This window comes from Haliotis cracherodii, unplaced genomic scaffold, assembly GCF_022045235.1.
Source record: "Haliotis cracherodii isolate W230 unplaced genomic scaffold, xgHalCrac1.p SCAF_3, whole genome shotgun sequence".
NCBI classification, from domain to species: domain Eukaryota; kingdom Metazoa; phylum Mollusca; class Gastropoda; order Lepetellida; family Haliotidae; genus Haliotis; species Haliotis cracherodii.
The window spans coordinates 54,055,014-54,068,682 of NW_027266286.1; the positions used below are offsets into that span (position 1 = coordinate 54,055,014).

The following is a 13,669-nucleotide window of genomic DNA, read 5'->3' on the forward strand; positions in this document are numbered from 1 at the left end:
CATCAAGTTGATATATACGTCGGTTGTTATGTAAGAGAACTCTGTTCTGTGAAATGTGGACTTCTTATTGACTGGAATAAAAGATGGAGGTAAGGTAAATTAGGATTAAAGTCATGTTCAAGAAGATTGCATGTGAGTGCGCGGGTGTTTTTGTTACGAATGCTTGTTTCATAGTAGCTCACTTACATAATATGCCACCCGTGAAGATCCGGAATAGAATAGGTCTTCAACAACTCATGCTTGCTGTGAAAGGCGACTATGTTTGTCCTAAGAGGCAACTAAAGGGATCAGGTGGTCAGACTCGCTGACTTGGTCAATGCATGTCATCGTATCCCAATTGTGTGGATCGATGCTCATGATGTCAATCACTGAATTGTCTGGTCCAGACTTGATTTTGTTACAGACTGTCGTCATATAGCTGGAATATTTCTGAGTGAAGCGTTAAGCAATAAACAAACACACAAGCAAACAAACATAATATGTCCCTTGTTACCACTGACGCTTTACTATCTTGACCACAGACGTGATCATAAAGATGTGTTGGGGAGGTAATCGTTTCTGTGTGGGGAGGGTCTTTAATCCAGCAGCAAGCAATATGATGTTAGCCTATGGGACACTCAGTGTAACATCTACACAACTGATCAGTGGCTGAAGACCTATTCTACCCCGGATCTTCATGGGTCAAGAACGCAACTGAAACAATGTTTGTAAAAATGTGACTTTTATTTGTGAGTATGCATGAAACATGTATTGAACATTGAGGACGCACGCACGCACGCACGCACGCACGCACGCACGCACGCACACACGCATGGTATCAGGCAAACAACTTATTTCGTCTTGGCAAATTGTGAGTCATATCAATGTACACAGCTTGAAGAAGTAAATTAGACTGGGAATTCCAACAGATTGCATGACCATGCATGTTCCCTAGGGCTAAATATTTTATTCATTTGATACACTTTGCAAGAAAATAAGACAAACAATATATTTTATTACCAGAAATATAGCATGGGTGAACCAGATAAACATTTCATGGTACACTTACAACCTGTAACAAAGGAAAGTCGTCCCACATCAAGTGAGTGAGTGAGTGAGTGAGTATGGTTTTACGCCGCTTTAAGCAATATTCCAGCAATATCACGGCGGGGGACACCAAAAATGGGCTTCACACATTGTACCCATGTCGGGAATCGAACTCAGGTCTTTGGCGTGATGAGCGAACGCTTTAACCACTAGGCTACCCAACCGCCCCCATCCCACATCAAGCCAATATGCAGTGTACTAGTGTGATACTTTTCAAAGTGGCATTAAACCCAACTCACTTACTCCCTTATCTGTAGATATCCCATACCGAGATAAGTTGATCTTTAGAACCACAGGCTAACAGATTGTCCTGGGAGAAGGCCAGACATTGAGCACTGTCACGATGATAGCACAGAACAGCCAGGGGCTTCATCTTCTTCAGGCCAAACAGTCGGATAGTATTGTCCCATCCAGCACAAGCAACTATCTTGTCATCACTTCGCACAACAATGTCATTGAGGCCTGGGTTGGTTATTTCCAGCTCACCAGTCTTCTGAAGACAGCTCTCCGTGTCAACTCTCCAGCATACCAGCTTGTTGTCCACAGATCCAGAAATACCCTTCCTGGAACTTGACGAAAAGCCCATGCACATGACCGAGTCCCCATGCAGTGTCTCTAAAGTGCTGACACATTTCTGTGTTCGAAAATCCCACAGGGTTACACTGCCATTTTCATATCCAATCAAAATTTGGTTGTTTTCTGACTCGCTGTTGGCAGTTTTGATTGACATACATATCCCAACCTTCTGGCTGCTGCAGTCAGGTTTGAGAGCCATCACACAATGTTTGCTTTGGAGGTCGTAGATGTCAACATGTGATGTGACTGTGCTTGGTGTGGCGATGAGTTGTGAGTTGTTGTGGAGGACTGTACTACTGCCACAGAAGCCCATTGAAGCACAACGCATGTTGCCTGGAAAATAGCATATGCATTCATATTTAGTTTTCCATAAAGGAAGCTCGTGGTAATTTGTTGCAAGAAATTGTGTAAATTATTGGCATATTTTTTCTATGATATAGTTTGTAATCATTTTATTTTACTTTTTTTTTTAAAAAGCGGCACTCAGCAAAATATTCCATATATATGACAGAAACTTGTGAATAACTTGGTCTGGAACAGATGAACCAGTGATTAATATTATGAGCTAGATCCCACATGGTTGGGATAAGATGAAACAATTCACTGAGCCTGACCACCCGATGCATTAAGTTGCCTCATACGACAAGCATACATTGATTGCATGGGACCAATTCTAACCCAGAATCCCAGTGGGGCTTGTACCTTAGTCCCGAAACAGACCACAATGTAATACTTGACTAAATCCTGAAGACACCCCCCAAATACATATATATCATCAGGATCTAAAGCGTTAACCCTTTCCAGCTCTGTGAAACCCTTGTACATAGAAAAGACTAAATATTGTATATCTTGAAATCAATGTGAGCGTGAATTAAAAGTGGTCTTTGCTTGCATTAATTAATTTCGCATTTATATCTCCAAAATGACCCTCATTAATATGACGACCTCAATGCACACTTTGGATAGCAGAAATACCAACTTGAATATAAACACAAACATGGTTTATTGAGCAGCAGTTGTAACAAGTATATAACAATGTCATTGAAACAATAGGAATTACAAAATGGGCATCCTATGAGTTATCACTGCTGGGGTCTGGGAGTTCTACCCACTCGTGTCAAGCTTGTTGACACCTTCTCTTTAAGGTAAGGAGATCATTCCACTGGGAATGGGGTGGAGGGAGTCGCATTGATATTGAGTCGCATTTTTAGCTAGGGGTCAGCAGTCGTATTAATTTGCAGACGTATTAATTTCCAGATTTACAGTACATCATAATATTTCTTCACATTATTTTGTCTGCCAAGTTTGGTTAAGAAATACACTATTTCTTCTCCATATCCTAGAACACTGTCAGCACCATGAGCACACTGAAATAAGATGATCAACCTACAGCGTATATATGTGTGTTAAGTGGGTTGGTAACATGTTTCAGTTTCACCTGTGAGTCTTGATAGATCACTCTAGCTGTTATCTTCATTCCCAGCTGAAAACTCCTTCAAATTACAATGAACAAATTGTAGGATTTACTATTTTTAACAGTGGTCCTTACAGAGAAAACATATTTGTTGACCTGGCCTTCATACTCCCTGCAGTGGCAATTAAATAAGACAAAATTTGTAACTATGACAATAAAGCTTAAAAACAAACCAGACAAAGCTCCAGATAACTGTTTGAGCAATTGAGTTTTTATTCTAGGGTTTCGATTTTAGTTAGGTTATTACATTTTTCATCGGGTAACTAATATTTTTTCACTCATCTATTCATCAATCTATTGGGTTTTCCCCAAAATTAGTGAACAGTTTAAGATGAAGTAATGTTTAGATGTACATAACGGTTCTAAATACATAGGCTTGACACAGAAAGTAAATAAGCTCGTAATTGTGTTTTGGAAATTAAGTTCTTTGTACGCATGTTGAAAAAGCTTCATTGGGTATTTACGCGAGCTGTTTTTATACATTTGACTATTTTATATAATGCTTGCGTTTCTGTACACAAGTTAATTGAAAGTAATTGGGTTTAGATTATTTTTGGGGGGTATTTTACGCAAATACGCTGCTTATCTGTAGCTCTGAACAGACCAGGGGCGAAAATCTGATAAATAACAATGTTTTGTGTTCACTGCATACCTCAGACTGTCTTGTAAGTCAGTCAGATGAAAATCACAGATTAAAAGTCAAATGGTCAAATATACAATGTTGTATAACCATTATGAATTAATTCCATTTAGAAGTCGGATATTGCTTAGGATAATACTTTCACTTTCTTACCACATCAATATCAAGGTTAGTCTGAGAACTTTCTGATTGTCCCTCATACATAAATCCATTTTATCCATTTGCTCTAGAATTAGCCCACTTCACGTAGAAAAGATACCTTTTATCCATATTTATGAAACAAACGATTATTGTACAATAAAACAGGGAGAATAAACCCATGAGTCTTGTATTTCTCATATAAGATATCAAAATAATGCACAGCCTCTTTAAGGATGATGATAAAATATACAAGCTTTAAAAATATTTACTCGTATTTAAATAACGATGACATCCCTGGATAGAATCCAACCTTGGCAATGTCGGACAAGTCCATTTTATGAAAAGGTGGGTTTGGAATTGGTATTTCCTGCATATTCTCACAAATCCTCACGTTGATTATCTGTACCTTTTGTCCCAATAATTTCATATCTCTCACACTTTTGGATGTGGCCGTTCGCCAACTGCGTTCATGTGCGTTGCTCAGCTAAATCTATGGGGAACAACTAAATAGACACTTCCCTCTCAAAAACAATGTTGTCCAATATACAACGTCTTCACGCTGCGAGCGCATGTTCGAATCTCAAGAAATGACGCCATGATAGAACCATGTTTTATCGTGAAATAGCCCACGCTTCATTCCTCATTGTTCTATGTGATTTATCGCATAACTATCCTATGGTCATAAAATATTTCAAAAAGTTCAAATCGATCAATTGTAGTTTATGCTAAACTTTTACCACTGTGGTTTGATGTCCGTAGTGTGAATTTGGTGCAGTAATTAGTTCTGTAGGGAACCTAGTGGAATATAATGCACAACTGTTTTCTTTGGAGCATTTAAATCCTTTACATTTGGAAGATCAGAATTATTACATCACTCTTCATGCAGACCAGTAGACTAGCACAAGTCTCTAAGGCAATAATTATTAGCTTAAATCATAGTTCCTAGAAATTACATAATAAATACAAGTTGTCCCTGTAGTTGTAGATGTATCGTCTGCTTATCTAGATTTGCCTTTAAAAAGGATAGAATTTCTATACACCTATGGTTTATCATTGAGTCTGTTCTGGAAGACACTCTAATCACCTGTGTTTGTGAAGGACCCTTCTTGATACTGCCAGGACTTGACAAAACCATCTCTACCCTGACTCAGGACACAGTCCTCCGACAGAGGACACACCCACAGGACGGTGTGGCCCTCATGACCATCAATCTTGGACTGAACACGCCGCGAAGCTAAACTCCACTGCAACACTTTCCCATCCAGGGTGCCACTGTAGAGAGTGTGTGGAGAGGAGAAGGCCAAGCTGGTTATTGGGCTGCTGGCTCCTCGCAAGATGAAGCTGGGATCTGGAGGGGGAGATGCCATGCTGCATGTCACCTGAAACAATACAATTTTAACATAACGTATTTCCTTTATTAAGTGTCCTGGTGCTTCTTTCAACAAGCTTCCAAACCTGGGGGTGCTGGTAATAGAGTAGACTAACATATAGTCTCTGAAATGAACATATCGTACAGAAAAAACAGTTGTTCAGTTATCTTAATAAAAATATAATAAAAAGGGAGCCCAGTGATTCTCTTCATTTTCAGATAGAGAGTTAACTGACTTTGAAAGTCCCGTTTCCACCCTTGCCGAACTAGGCTGGAATTCCTGGGCTTGATCGTAGCGCCATCAGTGGCTATTACGAATAATGTCCTTTCTATACCTCTCCTATTGACCAATCAGATTCAACCTCTCGTATCACTTGCATTTGCTTCAAACAAAACTCTGGCGCCCAGTCAAGACGAGTTGATCGATAATCAAGATATATATTGTGATCAAACGAGTCTTACATCGCAAAGTGCATCAAATCACGTGAGCACCTTGATTAAAAACATGGAAAGATACAGAAAATATCTGTTGACAACGAGTTAGCGGTGCACATGCTTTGCAAATCCTGCAGTCGACCGAAATCTGCATGACACTTTAGGAACCGGATTTCGATTTCGGAGCACGATTTTGATTGGACTATGCAAAGACTCGTTAGTCCAGCCAAAATGTAACTCCATGATACCAGCCTAGTTCGGCAAGGGTGGAAACTGGACTTTTATAGTCAGTTAACTCACTTGCCTCGGGAAGATGCAGTATACAATGTAGATACAATTTGTTCCATTAAATACTACAGTCAAACCTTGTAGTTTCGAACTTGAAGGGACCTTGAAATTTCTTTTGAGTTATCTGGGGTTTGATACAACCAACAAAATGAATTTCCGAAAACTAAACATGTTATGAGCGATTGCCACATGTAATCTAGTGATCATTGATTTTATACCATGTTTCAATGTTGATAACCATATTGCAACAAATAACAAAATACATATACCATGTCATATTGCTTTAAAAAATGTTTTAATCTATTTGTAACATTCAATATACATTTAATTTATTTTGTACTCTAAATCCATTTTACTCATTTTTTAATTTACACGATCAATGGCATTCAAGAGAGAGAACTTCAGTAACTTGCTGCTGATGAATATATACAGTTATCATCAGCTGGCATCCTTGACGTATGGTGCGCTTGTTAATTAGGCTCCACTGGATAATATCATTTTGACAGAAAACATCACACCTTTTATGTTTTGTTGTTTGTTTGTTGTTTAACACCGCACTCAGCAATATTCCAGCTATATGAGGGCGGTCTGTAAATAATCGAGTTCGTCACCTCGTATGACAAGCATAGTCGCCTTTTACGGCAAGCTTGGGTTGCTGAAGACCTATACTACCCCAGATCCACCTTTAAGGTAATTGCCGCAATCCGAGAGGTTAGTCAATTTTGTATGAAGTGACTTTAAAGTTGAGTGTTTGGTAAACTTTGTATGGGTGTCTTGTCGTTATTTATATTTTGAACTGATTGCGTCTGCAAAAGAATTTCATAATTTGGATACTTTGGGTTCCCAAAAGAATTTCGACACATCAAGTTTGACAGATCTGAGTTTATATTACGATAAATTATACCGAAGGAATTTGCAGTGACCAGGTCATGACAACGGGGAATTCTACGTGTCCAAGTCTGCAACTAATTAAGTTTGACACACACAAATTGATATGTTCAGAGGTTCTGGTATATATGGTCTGTATGTTGGACTCCCCTTATGAAAACGTGAAGATCTGGGGTAGAACAAGTCATCAGCAACCCATGCTTGCCATAAAAGGCAACTATGTCTTTCGTAAGTGGCGACTAATGGGATCAGGGGGTCAGGCTCGCTGACTTGGTTGATGCATGTCATCTCATCCCAGTTGTGTGGATCGATGCTCATCATGTCAATCACTGGATTGTGTGGAAAATAAGATTGTACTGATTCCTTTCGCCTGGTGTTTGAACTCAAAACTATGTCATTCGTAATTACTTCCTTCTGCTTAAATTGAACAGTTAATCATGACAAACACTAGGCTTATTTGTTTTTAATGACAGCTTTAGTATCTTAGGTTATTGGGTACAATGTTTATCATAAGATGCCATGGAGTCCTTATAATTAATTAAGCACGTAGTCGTGGCGAAGGGAAAATAGGTCTCGCAGGGGTGTTCTCAAAGGCAAATGAATATTATAATTGAACAGGCTAATTTCGCCACTCTATTTTTGTTCATTCCTGACACGATAAGCCGTGAATAAAACTTGTTTCTGAACCAGTATCGTGCCACCATGTGCATAATACAATACTCACAATAATCTCGATGCAGATGCAGTCACCTGAAGCTCATGCAAGAGGTTGCTGGACACACGTGTACGCAGTTCGTAAACATTGTAGGGGACGTAACTCTAATATGCTAAACGGAACCTTATGTGTCGTACTCTGTGGTGTCGCCGGCAAGCAGTGAGAGCGTTCGACCCTCACAACGACACATGTTGTGTTCAACTTACCATTAAGTCCATTACAGATATAATACGTACGCTATCAGCGGAATGTTTAAAAACCAACGGACTTTACACACATAAAGACAATACTCATACTCGTTGCAATTTTCTTTTATTATCTTTTTTTTTCTATTTCTCCATTTGCTTTCAATGATTTTTTTGGCAGAAGTGGGGCAGTCGCAATTCCCTATGCAGAGTTACGTCCCTTTGGCGTACCAGAAACCCATGCTAGTGGATTCGAGTCCCAGGTTCGACTAGATGATGTTCGTAGCTAGGTTGTTTGTATGCATGTCGGCCATCCTGACCATAATTCATAAACAATAATTTGATGAAAGGCCCGCCTATGTACATTCATACGGAAGCCTTTTAGGGTTCCGTACATTCAATACATTGCTATCAATACATGTATATATAATCAACAAATGGTATTAATTCATGTCATAGTTTTCTCACACTGAAACCATGAAATATGTGTGTACATAGTTTCCATACATGTTGCTTGTCACAAAATTTTCATGATGTTGATAACGTTAAACAGTCCTTTTCACAATGCTGAAACACTGACTCCCTAAATTCTCATACAAGGGACAGATCAGCAGAAAATGTTCTTCATCTTCGATAACTTTCTTTAAACGAACATGTTTATGATATAAATCTTTCTTCGTACAAGACATTTTCCAATCGTCCAATCGTTTATGATTTCTACAACGGAATTTACTTCAACATTTCTTAAACAACTGACTCTTAATATTAACGAGGTACTAGGGCTGGAACGGGTAACTCTGGTACTCGGGTCGGGTGGGTACTAAGTAGGACCCGGGTACTCACAGGACTACCCGGACCCGAGGTTAGTCACGTGATATATTGTTTATTGACCAAAAAATATCTAAAACTCTATGGTTACACTACAAATCAGTATTGTTCGCATTTCTTTCTGACTATGCACCCATTCCTTCTGACCTTTACAGGTTTGAATAAAGATAAAACTTCAGTCGACTTCAGTGTATGCATGACCAGATCGTTTTATACGTGTATCTAAATACATTTTACCAGGGCTACGATCAAACTATTCCCAGTCGGACTTTTTACACCCAAGTCTTGAGACATATAGCTGGTATCCGGGTAGGATCGGGTAATAGCGTGGTGGGTACCCGGGTAGTAAATTTGGACTCGTCCCAGCCCTAGTAGGTACTGTTCTGATTGTAGCACATATTTACACTGGCATTATCGAGTGAAGGCAACATATATAACAAATTGTGGGGTACCTATGGCATGGCGTGGACAACAGTTATATCCAGTAGGATATACATAACATATCAGTTTCGTTTCATGTTGGTTATTTGATGCTGTAATCTCGCGACCAACCAGCGCTGTAAAAATGGAGTTATGTCCCTTTCTTCGCGGCAGACTCATTCGGCACAAACGGAGTTATGTCCCTTCCTCCGTGACAGACTCATTAGTCATTGCATCTTTCCGTTACAGCTTCATGAATGACACCAGTTGGTCACGACTGTAGACCGAACGGCGTCGGTTGCAACGATCGAAACTTGCTACTTGTTAAGAAGAAAGGAAATTATTTGAATAGTCTACTTAAATGTGTGATATAAGACACAGTTTGGGCGTGTTTCTTCATAAGATAACACCGATACTTAGACTCTCTGGTTCGTCTTCTGCCAGAACATCATGGTCTATACGTGAGATGCCCTTTTGGTACGCCGGATGCCGAGGCCTGTTCAATGGTATAAGGATGACGCAGTGGACTACGCTGGATGCCATGAAATGTTTATCTGATACACAGATGCCAATATTTCAATACTGAAATATATTTCTCGTCCTATTTTCTTGAAAGAGTGATAAATCAATAACATATTTAGCCCTCAGGCTATAAGCACGTATGTTCTACGTACGCATTCTCGTATGCATTCTATTGAAGTACCCGTCAAATGTACTTTTGCCAGCTGTGTACACTGATATGACTCAAGAGTTCTTAAACTGGATGCCAATAAAAAATAAGTGGCATGTCGGATGCCAAGAGTTGGAGGGTTGGCACCCTCATACTTCACGGGTTTGGGTGAACGCTGTCATTATACAACCCCGCGATGCTTGAGCATGTTTTCTAGACATATTACAATTCATGTCTCAATTTCTAGATCGCACGAAAGTCAATTTGAGAAACAAGATTACCACCAAATTATCTCCCATTGGATTTCAACATGGCTTTATATTTCCGATATATCGAGAGCAATTTAATTACGCATAACATCGAAATTACGAGACAGGCGTGTAATTTTATGGCGACGGGGAACTATTTCCTAAGACCTAACACTAAGATGAGCTGTTAGTTGCGCGTATGCAAGGTAGATTATTACTTAATATCAAATTTCGGATTAATATCCAGATTGAACATGTTAAATATACATTGTTAGGAAGGTAAATTAACCCCCTTCTTGAGTCACATTCCTACATGTTATATTCCTATTAAGACATGGGTTTTGTTTCAGTTATAACTATTAATCTACTATCGACACTGAATGAGCTTGGCTAACCTATGGCATTCAACCGAAGGACAGTGTTTGTATGATCAGGTAAGGCGTCAGTTGTAAAATGATGGTGTTATATGTACGTAGGTATTTCGAAACATGACAGTGTAATACTATACTTGGATAGTGACTGAGTTGTGTTTAATGATGCTTTGAAAAGTAAATATACTATTCAAACCAAGCAAAGGGCCACCCGATTCTTTCATATCAATATTTAATCTGTCTTGCTGTATGCCAGATTGACTTCAGTACCATGAAAGATTATTTAACTTCTTTTGAGTAGAATACCACGGCGTGTCAGCATTATAGACTGTTGGGGGCTGGGAATATTGACTCAATATCAAGGCGTCTGTTATATTCGCGCTTCACATCGCCCAACCAATTGCATGTAGCAGTTTTACTGTCGAACAAAACTATAACATGATATTTTTGTTTTTGAAGTCGGAGAAACGTTATGAAGCAAACTCGCAAATGGGAAAACACCTTTAGTAGAAAACGACAAGGTTTCGTTTTTTTTCTATTTAAACATTCTACCTACCTCCAAGCCTATTTTTTGAATACGAGTCTTACTTTGTTTTTCGTGTGAAGAGCAGGCATGGCATGAATCTCCCTCGCGGGACAACCATACTAATGGTTATACCATCAGCAACCAAGAAAACTGCGAACGAATTATGTAACTGTAACATTAGTGGAGATGATTTTCCCTTTCTTATGATTTACGATGGTTATAATGCCATTAGGGCAAAATATATTTCTCCACATTTTATCTCTACCCGACCCTTGAAGATCCGGGGTAGAATAGGTCTTCAGCAACCCAAGCTTGTCGTAAAAGACGACTATGCTTGTCGTAAGAGGCGACTAACGGGATCGGGTGACTTGGTTGAAGCATGTCATCGTACCCCAAAGGCGTGGATCGATGCTCATGATGTCAATCACTGGATTGTCTGGTTCAAACTCGATTATTTACAGACCGCCGTCATGTAGCTGGAATATTGCTGAGTGTGGCGTCAAATAACAAATACAGAAACAAACAATATGTTTACCCATCTCGTTAATTTAATTAGCCGAAATCTTCCGCTTAACGTATATAATGCAATGATTTTGAGATAATGTAAAGTGATTTAATGTAACATGGGGAAATGGGGCCTTGAAGTAAATTTGAAAAAGACGAATGTTATTGTTTTCAGAAAAGGTGGTATTCTAAATAAATTTGAAAAATGGACGTATTGTAATAAGACAGTCAATATTGTTTCATATTATAAATATTTAGGATTGACTGTATCTTCTCGATTAGCATGGTCAACAGCTTGTAAGCAGTTGGCTCTGCAAGCATCTAAAGCCTTGATTCCTGTCTATAGAGTTTTAAAAGAAAACAAATTTATATCTTTCCGAGTTGTTTCGGGCATTTTTGACAGAAAAATAGCACCAATTCTGCTGTATGGTTCAGAAATATGGGGATGTCATTATAATGATTCCATAGAAAAAAATCATGCCATGTACTTTAAACGTTTTTTAGGTGTCGGTAAATATGCCTCTAACAAAGCCATTCTAGGAGAAACTGGTCGTACCAGTCTTTTTGTTTCATCCCAGCTACGGGCAGTTAAATATTGGATAAAGCTACTTCGTATGAATTCAAATAGATTTCCTCTTCATTGTTATAATATGTTAAAAGCCTTGGGTGAAAAGGGTAAATATTGTTTATGGGTGTCTGATATCAGAAATATTCTTTGTCTGTCTGGTTTTTCTCTTGCATGAATATCTCAAGATGCTGGTAATGATAAACTATTTATCTTCATGCTTAAGGAAAGATTAGTTGATATATTTTCACAAGATTGTCACTGTCAAATATCATCCTCAAGGTTTTTATGCCATTATACGAATATAAAATCTTTACTTGTTCCTGAAAAATATGTATCTGTACTTCAGGATAGAACTTTGAGAAGATCTTTGTGTAAATTACGTATATAATTACATAATTTTAATGTTAACAATCTCAGAAAGAAAAATGTACAAGATAAAGAAAGTAGTTTATGCCGTTATTGTAATGAAGGCTATGTTGAGGATGAGTTTCATGTACTTCTCATTTGTAAATATTATCAGTTTCTTAGAAATAGATACCTCCCTATGATTTCAACTATGTACAAAGATGAACAACTGATGAGAAATTTATTGAACTCCTGCAATGCATATACAATATCATCTCTGTCAATATTCCTGAAGAAGATTTTTGAAATTAGACGTTAATATTTTATGTAAACTTATTATTACCTACACGTGACTGTACAATGTTGATACAAAAAAACAACAACACTACTGTACTATAGGTCATATGGCCTAAAATATTGAATAAACTTCTGTCTGTCTGTCTGTCTGTCATGTCGGGATTTGAACCCGGGTCTTCGGCCTGACGAGCGAAGGCTTGAACCACTAGGCTACCAGACCGCCCCGCTAGGGAGGATGAGCATCGATGCACGCCATCCGAATACAATCAGGAAGGCCACAGTGTATTGACAAACATTGATTCTTAAATATCAGCATTGGGCTCAGATGTCCCAGACGTCTAGGCGCCACAATTCATTGTGTAGAGTTGCCTCCCTTGGGCACGCCAGGAACCGATGGTCGAAGGTCCGAATCCCGTTTCGCCCCGATTATATTTCTAGGTTTTTCAGCACCACACCCGCGCTCACGGGTTTCGCCAAAGTGGTCAACGTCTGAGACCTGCATCACTTCGGGATTTCCTCCCACATAAAGCTGATACGCTGTGTTATAACTGGAATACTGTTTAAGGCGGCGTTAAACCTAATCTCACACACTAGTCCGTCGTTCTTATGTTACTGAGCAGTCCAGTGACATGTACCACGTTCCTCTGTCTGGTGGTGTCGACGCATGCGCAGTAGAGTCGGCATCGTGAACGCAGTCAGAAGGTTCGTACGTGTACTCCCTATAGCATAACAAACACGACTGGTTGTGGGAGGATATACATATCCCTATCACCGAGCGTGTGTTATTCAGTTCTCGGTATAAGGTCTCTGGTTCGCTACACAAAGCAACTGATGCAACAGTGAGGCGTCTGTAGAGGTTGGACATATGTTCTCCGGTTGAGCGCTAAATTGCGTGTTGCCCGTATGGAACACTTGCGAGCACCTTGCGGCAAGAACCCGTGACCCCTCGGTTAGACGATCCTGGGGCGTGGTGTAGTGCTCGTGCCCTCGACCCCGACAGGCAATTTCATCTGACCCGGAAAGACGAGCCTGTGTTATGTCGACGTATAGTTTTTCAAGCGAGAGCTTGTAATATTTGTTTTCAGGGAAGGATTT

General features: G+C 39.3%; 1 protein-coding gene across 1 annotated transcript; it reads right to left on the reverse strand.

Moving 5' to 3' along the window:
* Window positions 1–832: 832 nt before the first annotated feature.
* Window positions 833–7,702, reverse strand: LOC139475035 (guanine nucleotide-binding protein subunit beta-like protein 1). The gene is made up of 3 exons (XM_071258258.1): window positions 7,622–7,702; window positions 5,002–5,296; window positions 833–1,995 (listed from the first exon to the last, which is right to left on the reverse strand). The coding sequence occupies exons 2-3, from the start codon at window positions 5,282–5,284 to the stop codon at window positions 1,334–1,336; spliced, it is 945 nt and encodes a 314-aa protein (XP_071114359.1). The 5' UTR covers window positions 5,285–5,296; window positions 7,622–7,702; the 3' UTR covers window positions 833–1,333.
* Window positions 7,703–13,669: the final 5,967 nt, after the last annotated feature.